Source organism: Pristiophorus japonicus, chromosome 4 (assembly GCF_044704955.1).
Source record: "Pristiophorus japonicus isolate sPriJap1 chromosome 4, sPriJap1.hap1, whole genome shotgun sequence".
NCBI classification, from domain to species: domain Eukaryota; kingdom Metazoa; phylum Chordata; class Chondrichthyes; family Pristiophoridae; genus Pristiophorus; species Pristiophorus japonicus.
This window is the reverse complement of record NC_091980.1, coordinates 84,250,448-84,263,068: the sequence shown is the minus strand read 5'-3', so window position 1 is coordinate 84,263,068 and position 12,621 is coordinate 84,250,448. Positions and strand designations below refer to the sequence as shown.

Genomic DNA, 12,621 nt, shown 5'->3' with positions numbered 1-12,621 from the left:
TCAGCAACCTTAGCTACATTACACTCAGTCCCTTCATCCAAGTCATTAATATAGATTGTAAATAGTTGAGGACCCAGCACAAATCCCTGCGGCACCCCACTAGTCACTGTTTGCCAACCGGAAAATGATCCATTTATCCCGACTCTGTTTTCTGTTTGTTAGCCAATCCTCTATCCATGCTAATATATTACCTCCAACCCCGTAAGCTTTTATCTTGTGCAGTAACCTCTTATGTGGCACCTTAGCGAATGCCTTCTTGAAATCCAAATACACCACATCCACTGGTTCCCCCTTATCCACCCTGCTCGTTACATCCTCAAAGAACTCCAGCAATTTGGCAAACATGATTTCCCTCTCATAAATCCATGTTGACTCTGCTTGATTGAATTATGCTTTTCCAAATGTCTCGCTACTGCTTCCTTAATAATGGACTCCAGTATTTTACCAACAGATGTTAGGCTAACTGGTCTATAGCTGCTTTTTGTCTGTCTCCTTTTTTAAAAAGGGGCCTTATATTTGCGGTTTTCCAATCCGCTGGGACTGCCGCAGATCCAGGGAATTTTAGTAGATTACAACCAATGCATTCACTATTTCTGCAGCCACTTCTTTTAAGACCCTAGGATGTAAGCCATCAGATCCAGGGAACTTGTCTGCCTTTAGTCCCATTATTTTACCAAGTCCTTTCACTTTTACAAGCTATATGGGGATTTGCCAAGCAATTTGTGGTTATAAAAGTCTCCTTGCCAACTTATTTCTTTCTCCATTGATCATCTTGTCTTGATAACTGGATAGTAATAGTTGACATAGCAAGTCTAACGTAATTGGGTGACAGCTAAATCAAATGAAGTTGATTAATAAATAGCATCCTCCAAAATTAATTAAGTATTTCTTTAAGGATTTTCACGGACAAAAAGTGATGCATCATAAACACAGTTTGCCATATTTTATTATGATGAAGAGTCTTCTGTATAATTAACGTTAAAAAAAACATTATTTGTATTGTTCTCATTTTTAAGTTATTTTGAATCCTCCCTTTCCTTGGTTCTCCACTCCCTGATCAAAACGATGGGACAGGTAAGCTGTCTCCTCTCTCCAGCCTCTGCGATGAACAATCAGCAACCAGCTGCAGGGAACTGTGGCTGGAGGTGATCCAGTGACTTTCCCTCCTTTCTAGCCTGGTCTCCATTCACCACCATCTGCCATAATACATTGCTACTTCTTGAGACATTCAAACTGATTTGGTGGAAGGAGGACTTGTGAAAATGAAACAGTCCATTCCACGTCATGGTCCAATACCAGAAGTATTTTCTTTTAAAGTACAACACTGTATTGTCACCTCTCTTCAAAAGTTTCATCCCAATTCTGCAAAAGCATCCATTCCCAAATGGCTAGGTTTTTTTTTTGATTTTTAAGGAAACAATTATTTTATGTGAGACACTGTTTTATTTAACATGGAGTGAAATCATTCTCAAATCACTGACCCTTTAAATGAAAACAAAACATTTTAGTTGAAGTGTGAACTGTGCATTGTAGCCAGTAGACATCTTCCTGAGGATATGAGGTTTTCATAGTAACATAATATACATCTGAAACAATAAATTATTACACATACAGAAATGAGAGTAACACGTTTATGTAGCAATTATAATATTATGTGCATTTATACTTTTGTAAACAATATAGCATACAGCAACACAGCATTTTCACAAGTCTTTACAATTGGAAATCTTGGTTCTTGTTTAAATATTTGTTTCTGGTATATTATGAGTTATTTTCATGTGAACATTCTATTGAAATTCCTCAGACATTGCTTGACATCCAAAAGTCATGGTTCTCTTTGGATGGATGGTGGAACTAGGTCAAATTCCGAACTCTCAGTTGATGACCTTTCTGGGAAACTCGCATTTTTCTTTTGGTCCACTGGCCTGGAAGGAAGAGCGACGAAAGGAAGGGAACAGCCTCCAGCCCCGCAGGCTGCACATTTCCATGCTCTGCGGCCTATTATTGTCGCTGAGACAGGGATTGGGGCTCAATGACGACCTCCTGTAATTGCCGTTGAAAATAACGGAGCCACCATCCACTGAATCTTTTCTCTGTTGATCGAGAGAATTCATTTTCCAGTTGTAATTGTAAACCCGCCAGACCGGTCGCTTTCTGCGGTGACACTGGCATTTCAGAATCCGGATAAAGGCTCTTTTGAATTCCTTACTGGAGCAAGAGTAAATAATGGGGTTTACACAACTGTTCGAGTAACCCATCCAAAATATTACTTTGAAGACAGTGTCTGTTGGTCTCAAAGAGGGAAAGCACGAACCTGCAAAGGAAAAAGTTCATAGAAGTCATGTTCCCATATTTGTAAATAAACCGATTAATAAAAAATATGGTTTACTCAAATCTTAATATTTAGAGTACAGTGGTACAGCAGCTGCTGTACAACCTGAAATTGTTATCCACTTTAATATTGCATCCCCTTTCAGTCTAATGCTATAATTTGTTTTTATTTTAAATGTGGTGCATTTTTTGTTGATAGCTATTACATTTATTCACTTTTGGCTCCCATTTGCTGAGAGAGTCTAAAGCTTTCCACTGTTTTTTGTGTTTTCTTGGGGTGGAACTTGCAAATCTCTTTATATATGTATATCAACTTAAATGCGTTGAAAACTCCAATATCAGACTTTTGCCAATGTGAAAACCCATTTTAATAGTGTTAACATGTACTACCTGTAACGCTGCAGGTGGCACTGCAACGGACCTTTCGGGATAGAAATTGAGTAGCACCCCATTTGGGGCGATACCGCAAAAGTATCGGCGGTGCTACCCAATTCTAGCGGACGCAAACTTCCGGTTTAGCGCTCCAGGACAGAAGTGGAACGTTAAATCAAGCACTACCACTTCCCTTGGAGTACTAAACCTGGCAAGAAGGGTGGTAGCAGCAGAGTGCTGCACAACGTCCAGTGCAGTGCTGCCGGGATCACAGGTTTTTTCCCTCCGTTAAAGGCAATGGTCATTGCTGCGGGTTCTGCAAGAAAACGGATGCACTACTCGGCGACAGCACCTGCTATCTGTGATGATCAACCCCAAGCACTCCAACAGAGTGCAGGGCTCTTCAATCGCCGCAGTACAAAATTTTAAAAAGTGCACAGAGGTTTGATGAAAACTTTTTTGCCTACCTCACCGGCAATCCCTTTAACTACCACTCCCCAAGCGGCCGGACGACCTCACAATGCCTCCTGCAGCTGCCAGTGTTGACGCCCGGCGATGCTGCAGGGGGCGGATGTCAGGTTAGCATCCGGGGAGGTACTGGGGTCCTGCACACCAGATGACATCATGATTTTTGGGGTGCAGGAGATTGTGGCGTTCTGAGTTACCGTCACCGCTAACTTGCAAAGGAAGTTCGCAGGCATCGGTACTCTCGCTGCGCTCGGTCAGAAACTTGGCAGCGCCCCGTTATTGCCACCCCCTCCCCGGGAGGCACAAAGAAGGCCAATTTCTCCCCCTTACAGTGTTAAATACCTATCACGGTAATGGTAGGTGCAGAGCTCATCACTGGTATTGTATTTTGGGTTTGAGAGTCATCTTGCAATTCCACAGCAAAGCCACTGGGTGTCAGTACATAAACGTGATTGTGATTAACACAGGACATCAACATGTGGCTGAAAGATAATAATTTCATGCAATAAAACCCCCTGAAATCTTAATATGTATTACGTACTGAAATGGGACTCAATTTTGCTAGAATTATAAACAAACTGATCCACCTCTCAATCAGCTTAGTGAAAATGTTACCCTTACTGCCACATTCTCCACAGTTGTTCGATCTGCAGCTCGGCTGTCTTTGAATGTAAACATATTCCCTATATATCTCAGACACACTGACCATTTGTGTATGAAGTGTAGTTTTACCAGTCATGTGATATCCACCGATTTCTCCTATAGTAGATAACTGTCCTGATCTAGCTGATTAATTTTCCTGGAGCTGAAGGATAGATTTGCTATGGACACCATTGATTGAAGTTCTCTCTCTCTACTCATTCCCCAAAAGATGGTCTCGGGCCATGATTTTCTTTCACCATAACAGTTTGTTGTTTCCTCTCCCACCCCTCATGTGGGATCTTGATACTTAGTCCACTCCCCCTTCCCCCGCTACTGTTCCCTTGTTAGCAGCTGCTATGCAACCTGAAATTGTTATCTGCTTTTAATATTGCATCCCTGGAAAATGTAACCCAGGAGCCTAAGAATCACATACTTTCTGAGCACGTCACCACACATTCTCATGTATTCTGGTTTCCCCCCCAACTTCTCACTCACCACCTCCCACAACCTTGAGATGAAAATCAAGGTCTGGGAGAATGAAGGGGAAGTTACGACCTTATGTTCCCACATTACAACAGTGACTACACTTCAGAAGTACTTCATTGGCTGTAAATCACTAGATTGTGAAAGGCGCTATATAAATACAAGTCTTTCTTTCTTAAACTGATAATCCTGCCCTAGAAGAAGAGTAGCTTTCCAGAATGTCCTCCTCCCCCCCCCCCCACTGCCCACTGGTTTGCTCCCCTCCTGCCACTGCCCATTGGTTCCCCCTCCCCACTGCCCACTGGTTCCCCCCCCCAACTGCCCATTGGTTCCCGCCCCCACTGCCCACTGGTCCCCCCCCAACTGCCCACTGGTTCCCCTGCCCACTGGTGTCCCCCCCCCAACTGCCCACTGGTTCCCCCCCACTGCCCACTGGTCCCCCCCACTGCCCACTGGTCTACCCCCCCCCCCACGGTCCACTGGTTCCCCCCCACACTGCCCATTGGTTCCCCTCCCCCCCTCCTGCCCACTGGTTCCCCCCCCCCACTGGTTTCCCCCCCCCACTGCCCACTGGTTCCTCCCCACTGCCCACTGGTTTCCCCCCCCACACTGCCCACTGGTTTCCCGCCCCACTGGTTCCCCCTCCCACTGCCCACTGGTTCCCCCCTCCCACACTGCCCACTGGTTTGCTTCCCCCTCCCATACTGCCCACTGGTTCCCTCCCTCCCACACAGCCCACTGGTTCCCCCCCTCCCACACTGCCCACTGGTTCCCCCCCCCCACTGGTTCCCCCCCTCCCTCACTGCCCACTGGTTCCCCCCCCCCCACTGGTTCCCCCCCTCCCACATTGCCCACTGGTTTGCTGCACCCCCCTTCTGCTGAGGTAGCTTCCTTGCCTTTCCTACTCCCACCTCACCCACATTTCTTCTGTCTCCTCCACGTCTTCTTCTCTGGCCCCCTACTCCCCTACCATCTCTCCCCATCTCCCTTCCTCCGGTACCTCCCCTACTCTCCTCATTTCCCCTTTTCCCTTCCCCTCCATTCTATCCCTCCCCTACCCTTTCCTGCCTCCTCTTCCTCGATCACCTGGGTCTAGTTATCTTCCTGATCTCTAAGCTTGCCTGACCTGAATATTGCATTTGGTCTTGACTCCAGGAGATGTAGCTATGTTTGTTGTAACAGGTCAAAATGGTGGACAGATCTGGGTGATGAATGGCAGTGTATCACTAGGGCTAGGAAGAATAGCAAACCTTTTAAAAGTAATTCAAGTAGTCATTGTCATTAAATTTCAGCCATCACCTCTAGACATTTCCCATGTCATAAAATCATTATTAACAGGAAATAAATGTAATCAACAGTTAGTCTCAAAAATTTAAGATATATATATATTATGTCACACACTGTCCTAATGCAAATTTCTGCATCACAGTTAATACTGGTGCCAGAATGTCAATAGATTCATAATTGGTTTTCACATGAACAAAGCCATGGTTCTAATTTGCACACTGATCTGTAATTAATCTGAACATTCATTTCAAGAATGCAGAGCAATTCTACCTTGTAGCATTAATGGGTCAAAAACCAACCCATTAGCAGCAGAATAATACATTATGGTTTACCTTGTGTAATATTCCAGCTCATATAAAACAATATATCTTCTGATTTATCATGTGAAACTCCATAAGAGGTGTGAGCCTTGGACTTAGTGGTAGCAATTCTGCTTCTGAGTCACGAGGTAAAAGGTTCAAGTCCCACTTCAGACAGCCCTAGTGGGTTGACATCCAGTGGGGTAATCACATTTAGATGGAGAGACGACTGGTTCAGTGTCAATATTCCCAACTCTGAATTAGAAGGTTTGGCTTTGGGCCCTATTCCAGCAAGTGTAGACTGGAACGTCGGCTCTGAATACTGGATTGACGTTCAACAGGGATACTTGCGTCCGGTGTGGGTGCAGTATTAAAAAAAAAAGTCATTTATCAGTCTTTTCTTGCTGGTTTCTTTGGGCCACATGGAGCAGATAGGATTTACAAGCATAAAATATTTGGAGCGATTAGTCTCTAATTGACCAAAACAATTATCCTCTAATCGATCTTAGAATATATCTGTAGCATTAAAGGGACAGGGCAATTGCACACAACTCTATCTTTAGAACCAGAATAATCTATTATGCATGATGTCGTATAATGCTCCTGACCTTATAAAATAATATATCTTCTGACTTAATGTGAAATCTGCTAGTGTATATAAAAAGTTATATCTCTGTAACTAATGGAGGTTGGATATGCAAAATAACTCGCCCAATGATATGGAAAACGTAACCCGGAGGCCTAAGGATCACATGCTTCATGGTGTTCATAGGCTCATTACTTTCCACATCCCACCACACTCACTGTTAAATCTATAACAAAGGCTGTGGTCCAATAATAAAATCAAATAATTTCCATTTAATAATACGGGTACTTGATACATGAAGTCATGTGATGGCATCAGCGTTAATATAACCCACTGACTTTCATGCTGCCAATGTAATACTAAAACAGGATTTAGCAAAATATGTAGTGCTTCTGATGCTCTTCTCCTCTGCCTCCTACATGTGCTGAGAAAGGCAATTAGACCTGCTGTCTGTGTGTGCAGCATGAGAAGAGCTAAGTAAGCCACAAATTGAAGCTGACATTTATACTGTACATTGGTTTTGATGAAATATGCTGAAGTATGTAAGGTTTGTGTGAAGCCCACTGATTTGTCCTTGAGTTTACAATAAAGGCTTCGTGTTATGCCAACAGCTGGCTGGCATATTCTACTGGAATGTGGAGCAGCTGTTTACAGTCACAATGTTTCTAAATAATATCGTAGACAGCAGTACAAACACAAGCAGGCAGCCCACTGCAAGAGAACGATGGAAACTGTTGTACAATGTAGTTAAAATTTTTGCTTCTCAGCCAATTTAAATGTGAGTAGAACATCAGACCCGGAATTTGCAGTCTGGATGACAGTGAACTGGTAGCGTTCGCCGTCATTCCGCCTTTGAAACTGACCGTAACTTTGGGATTTGGCGCATGTGCAGCCGCATGCAGAAATCCTGAATTTGCAGTCTGTCATTCACGGCTCCAACACAGGCTGTGCTGTGCCAACGCCACCCCTCCCCCCCACCCCAGCGCAGAGCTGGCAATCAGTGTAATCTCTCAAATCAGGGAAACTGACGATTGTTTGTTCCGCAGTAAGTATGCTGTTAAATTCCCCACTGAAAATTAGAGCCAAAGGGATTAGGTGTAGCTGGGGTTTTAACAGCTTATTGATTTCTAAAGAAATTTATGGGCCTGAAAAACTAATTTTAATTTTGTGCAGTGTGAAATTTATCCATTTTAATAAAAATTTAAATTTTTAAGAAACTTTAACATTTTTTTAAAAGTTTGTTCATCTTTATTCCAGGTTTTCCATTTCCCCATGTGAGAGCTGCAATCTTTGTTTTGCTCCCTCTAACAAGTTTTAATCGTTTGACTTTTGACGTTTGACTTTCTTGTTTGCTGTGTGAGAATTCTGCGTTTCAATTTATTAGCTTGTTGACGTCACAGCAACTCACACAAGGGGGTCCCCACTAACCTCTGCTGATTTAATTTGAATTGAACGTCAGAAAACCCGAACTTCTCGACACAGAGATCACGAGATCTTTGTGCCAAGATTATTTTGGGGCCAGCAGTGAACGCCTTTGCATTGCCACTGACCGCAAATTCCGGGCCAAGATATTTGAAGATAATACCAAAAATAAAGGGGAAGAAGAAAATCAAATCTTCTATCATGATTAATTAATGGCCAACCATAGTTCACAGTTCTGCTTCTGTATGGCTCAATACACGACTGTAATAATAAATTATAATACATGTTCATCGGTGGATAGACAACTAAATGATGTTGTATGCTCAATTATATTATGCTGGCCTGTTTGCTCAAAGCAAGAAAATAATTGATGCAGTATGTGTTAAACATAGATTTCCAGTGGAGGGTGCTATTGCCTTAAGGGGCTCAAGCTCTTGTTTTTTGTTGGGTTAATGCCACTGCCTACAGTACTGCATCCGTGCCATCTACAGCATTATGGTAACGTTACCAATTGCCACTTAAACACATATGCCAATGTTATTAATACAGCCAGGATTTTTTTTTTTAGTGAGTACATTACATACTAAGAGAAGATAAGTCTTCTGTTAATTTTTGCAATTAAAGTTAGAAATAAAAGATTAAAACAATACTGTAGAAATGGATAAAATATGCAATTTTATGGCTGTTGAGAGCAGGAAGACAGCAGAAAGACTATTCTGAGGCAGGAATCTGGCCTGGGGAGAGGGAGGGGGAAGGGGAGGACATTAATTTGTCCTCGGTGGGGAAGAAGATGATTCTGACTGGAGCTAGATTATTTTTTTCTCTAATATTCTACATTAGGATTTTAAAAATGTAATATAGGGGGAATTGGTGGATATCACACAACTGGCAAAACAATGCGCTTCATACACAAATGGTCTGTGTATCTGAGATATGTGGGGAACGTGTTTTCATTCAACGAGGGAGCACTGAATGTGCTTGGCCATGAAATAATGTGATTGCTTTCCTCCTTTCTGATTTCATTAGTTTAGATATACAATTAACATTGATTTTGTAGTTAGGTTACTTAAAGTAATAGTCCTTCCTTATTTTAAAATGCAGTAACCTATATCATAGGCAGCGAAGAGCTATTTACATTCCTGGCTCATGTACTTAATGTCTTAACAACTTGAGATTTCCCAATAAAACTTAGAAAGCTGGTGTTTGAATTAGGGTTGATCTGAGCTATTGATTTTAAACTTGTTCTATCAGCAAGAGCTTTGATGTTACATTAAAACTGCAATACTCTTTTGCTACAAATTTATTTATCAACTTAAAGGTCTAATTTATAAACACAACGCCAACCAAACAGGGAACCCGTTGAGGAATAATCATAAAATCATCAAATCGTACAGCACAGAATGAGTTTATTCAGCCTAGAGTGCCTGTGCTGAATCTTTGAAAGAGCCATCCAATTAATCCCACTCCTCTCCTCTTTCCCCACAACCCTGATTTTTTTTTTCCTTTTCAAATATATATCCAATTTCCTTTTGAAAGTTACTATTGAATCTGTTTCCACAATCCTTTCAGGTAATCCATTCCAGATCATAACAACTTGCTGCATAATTGTTTTTTCCTCATCTCCCCTCCGGTTCTTTTTCCATAGAAACATAGAAAATAGGTGCAGGAGTAGGCCATTCGGCCCTTCGAGCCTGCACCGCCATTCAATATCGTGGCTGATCATTCCTTCAGTACCCCTTTCCTGCTTTTTCTCCATACCCCTTGATCCCCTTAGCCATAAGGGCCATATCGAACTCCCTCTTAAATATATCCAATGAACTGGCATCAACTACTCTCTGCGGTAGGGAATTCCACAGGTTAACAACTCTCTGAGTGAAGAAGTTTCTCCTCATCTCAGTCCTAAATGGCCTACCCCTTATCCTAAGACTATGTCCCCTGGTTCTGGACTTGTCCAACATCGGGAACATTCTTCCCGCATCTAACCTGTCCAGTCCCGTCAGAATCTTATACGTTTCTATGAGATCCCTTCTCATCCTTCTAAACTCCAGTGAATAAAGGCCCAATTGATCCAGTCTCTCCTCATATGACAGTCCAGCCATCCCTGGAATCAGTCTGGTGAACCTTCGCTGCACTCCCTCAATAGCAAGAACGTCCTTCCTCAGATTAGGAGATCAAAACTGAACACAATATTTCAGGTGAGGCCTCACTAAGGCCCTGTACAACTGCAGTAAGACTGCCCTGCTCTTATACTCAAATCCCCTAGCTATGAAGGTCAAGAAACCAGTTGCCTTCTTTACCGCCTGCTGTATCTGCATGCCTACTTTCAGTGACTGATGAACCATGACACCCAGGTCTCGTTGCACTGCCCCTTTTCCTAATCTGCCGCCATTCAGATAATATTCTGCCTTTGTGTTTTTGCCCCCAAGATGGATAACCTCACATTTATCCACATTATATTGCATCTGCCATGCATTTACCCACTCACCTAACCTGTCCAAGACACCCTGCAGCCTCTTAGCGTCCTCCTCACAGCTCACACCACCACCCAGTTTAATGTCATCCGCAAACTTGGAGATATTACACTCAATTCCTTCATCTAAATCGTTAATGTATATTGTAAAGAGATGGGGTCCCAGCACTGAGCCCTGCGTCACTCCACTAGTCACTGCCTGCCATTCTGCAAAGGACCCGTTTATCCTGACTCTTTGCTTCCTGTCTGCCAACCAGTTCTCTATCCACATCAGTACATTATCTCCAATACTATGCACTTTGATTTTGCACACCAATCTCCTGTGCGGGACCTTGTGAAAAGCCTTTTGAAAGTCCAAATACACCACATCCACTGGTTCTCCCTTGTCCACTCTGCTAGTTACATCCTCAAAAAATTCCAGAAGATTCGTCAAGCGTGATTTCCCTTTCATAAATCCATGCTGACTTGGTCCGATCCTGTCACTGCTTTCCAAATGTGCTGCTATTTCATCTTTATGATTGATTCCAACATTTTCTCCACTACTGATGTCAGGTTAACCGGTCTATAGGTTTTCTCTCTCCCTCCTTTTAAAAAAAGTGGTGTTACATTAGCTACCGTCCAGTCTATAGGAACTGATCCAGAGTCGATAAACTGTTGGAAAATGATCACCAATGCATCCACTATTTCTAGGGCCACTTCCTTAAGTACTCTGGGATGCAGACTATCAGGCCCCGTGGATTTATCGGCCTTCAATCCCATCAATTTCCCTAACACAATTTCCCGCCTAATAAAGGAAATCCTTCAGTTCCTCCTTCTCACAAGACCCACTGTCCCCTAGTACATTGGGAAGGTTATTTGTGTCTTCCTTCATGAAGACAGAACCGAAGTATTGGTTCAATTGGTCTGCCATTTCTTTGTTCTCCATTATAAATTTACCTGAATCCGACTGCAAGGGATCTACATTTGTCTTCACTAATCTTTTTCTCTTCACATATTTATAGAAGCTTTTGCCGTCAATTTTTATGTTCTCTGCTAGCTTCCTCTCGTACTCTATTTTCCCCCTCTTAATTAAACCCTTAGTCCTTCTCTGTTGAATTCTAAATTTCTCCCAGTCCTCAGGTTTGTTGCTTTTTTTAGCCATTATTTTAAGCCTGTGTTCTCTGGCTATCGACCTTCTTGCCAGTGGAAACAGTTTCTCCCTATCCACACTATCAAAACCCTTCATAATTTTGAACATCTCTATTAAATCTCCTCTTAATCTTTTCTGCTCTAAGAAGAACAATCCTAGCTTCTCTAGTTCTCCACATAACTGAAGTCCCTCATCCCTGATACCATGTTAGTAAATCTCTGCACCCTCTCTAAGGCCTTGACATCCTTTCAAGAGTGTGTATTTGGATTTTTGCAGCAAAATTTAAATTGGTTAATCCATCCCAAGACCACTGGAAATTAAGGGCTCAAATTTGGCCAATCCCTTTTCTCGGCGCACTCACCAGAGATGCGCCAACTTTGTGGGCTGAAAATGGCAGCGAAAAAAATCTCCCCGATTCTGGCCACTGTGTTGCCTCTCCCGAGGCTTGGCATGGCGTGGTCAGTCGATTGGGGGTGGAGCTAGGGCTCTGCGCGAGAAACAGTGCCGGCAACTCTGCACATGCGCGTTGGAGTGCGCGTGCATGTGCAGTGGCTCCTGCCCCCAGCCTCCGTGTGCATGCTGCGGCTTGGGACTTGATGCGTCCCGCCCCATCCCAGGCCGAGTCGCCTGCTGCACAGGCCGGCCTGCTGCCTTCCTGGGCTAGAAGGCCACAGCAAGCAGGTTGGTGCAGGGCCCAAGCCGGGGCAGTGGGGATGGGGATAGGGGGAGGGGAGTTTTGATCCTGGGGGAGTGGGGAGGTTTTGATCCTGGCGGGGGTGGGGGCCGGGGGGGGGAGGGGGTGGAGGTGTTTTGATCCCGCGGGGAAGTTTTGATCCGGAGGTGGGGGGGATTTCTGAACCACAGGGTGGGTTCAATCACTGACCCCATGGGAGTACGGTTGTTTGTAAGGGGCAGGCTGATGGTGGGTGAGCTTAGGCGACTGGGAGAACATAAAAACATAAGAATTATGAGCAGGAGGTACTTCTATTTTTTATTTGGATATTTTGAAAAAAATATGTAAATATGTTTTGTCTCTTTAGTTCTTTTATTTTTGTAGTTTAAGCTTCCATGAATGCTTCTATTGTATAGTAAATTAACTTTGCGAAGTTTGTCATATGATGTCCTGTATAGC

At 43.3% G+C, this 12,621-nt stretch overlaps 1 protein-coding gene across 1 annotated transcript in view; it reads right to left on the bottom strand.

The window, feature by feature from the left end:
* Positions 1-927: 927 nt before the first annotated feature.
* Positions 928-12,621, bottom strand: part of LOC139262978 (alpha-1A adrenergic receptor-like) — a 57,569-nt gene continuing 45,875 nt past the window's right edge. The window contains exon 2 of the mRNA XM_070878386.1: positions 928-2,314. Within this exon, the coding sequence (XP_070734487.1) occupies positions 1,875-2,314 (440 nt within the window). The 3' untranslated portion in view covers positions 928-1,874. The remainder of the gene's footprint in view (positions 2,315-12,621) is intronic.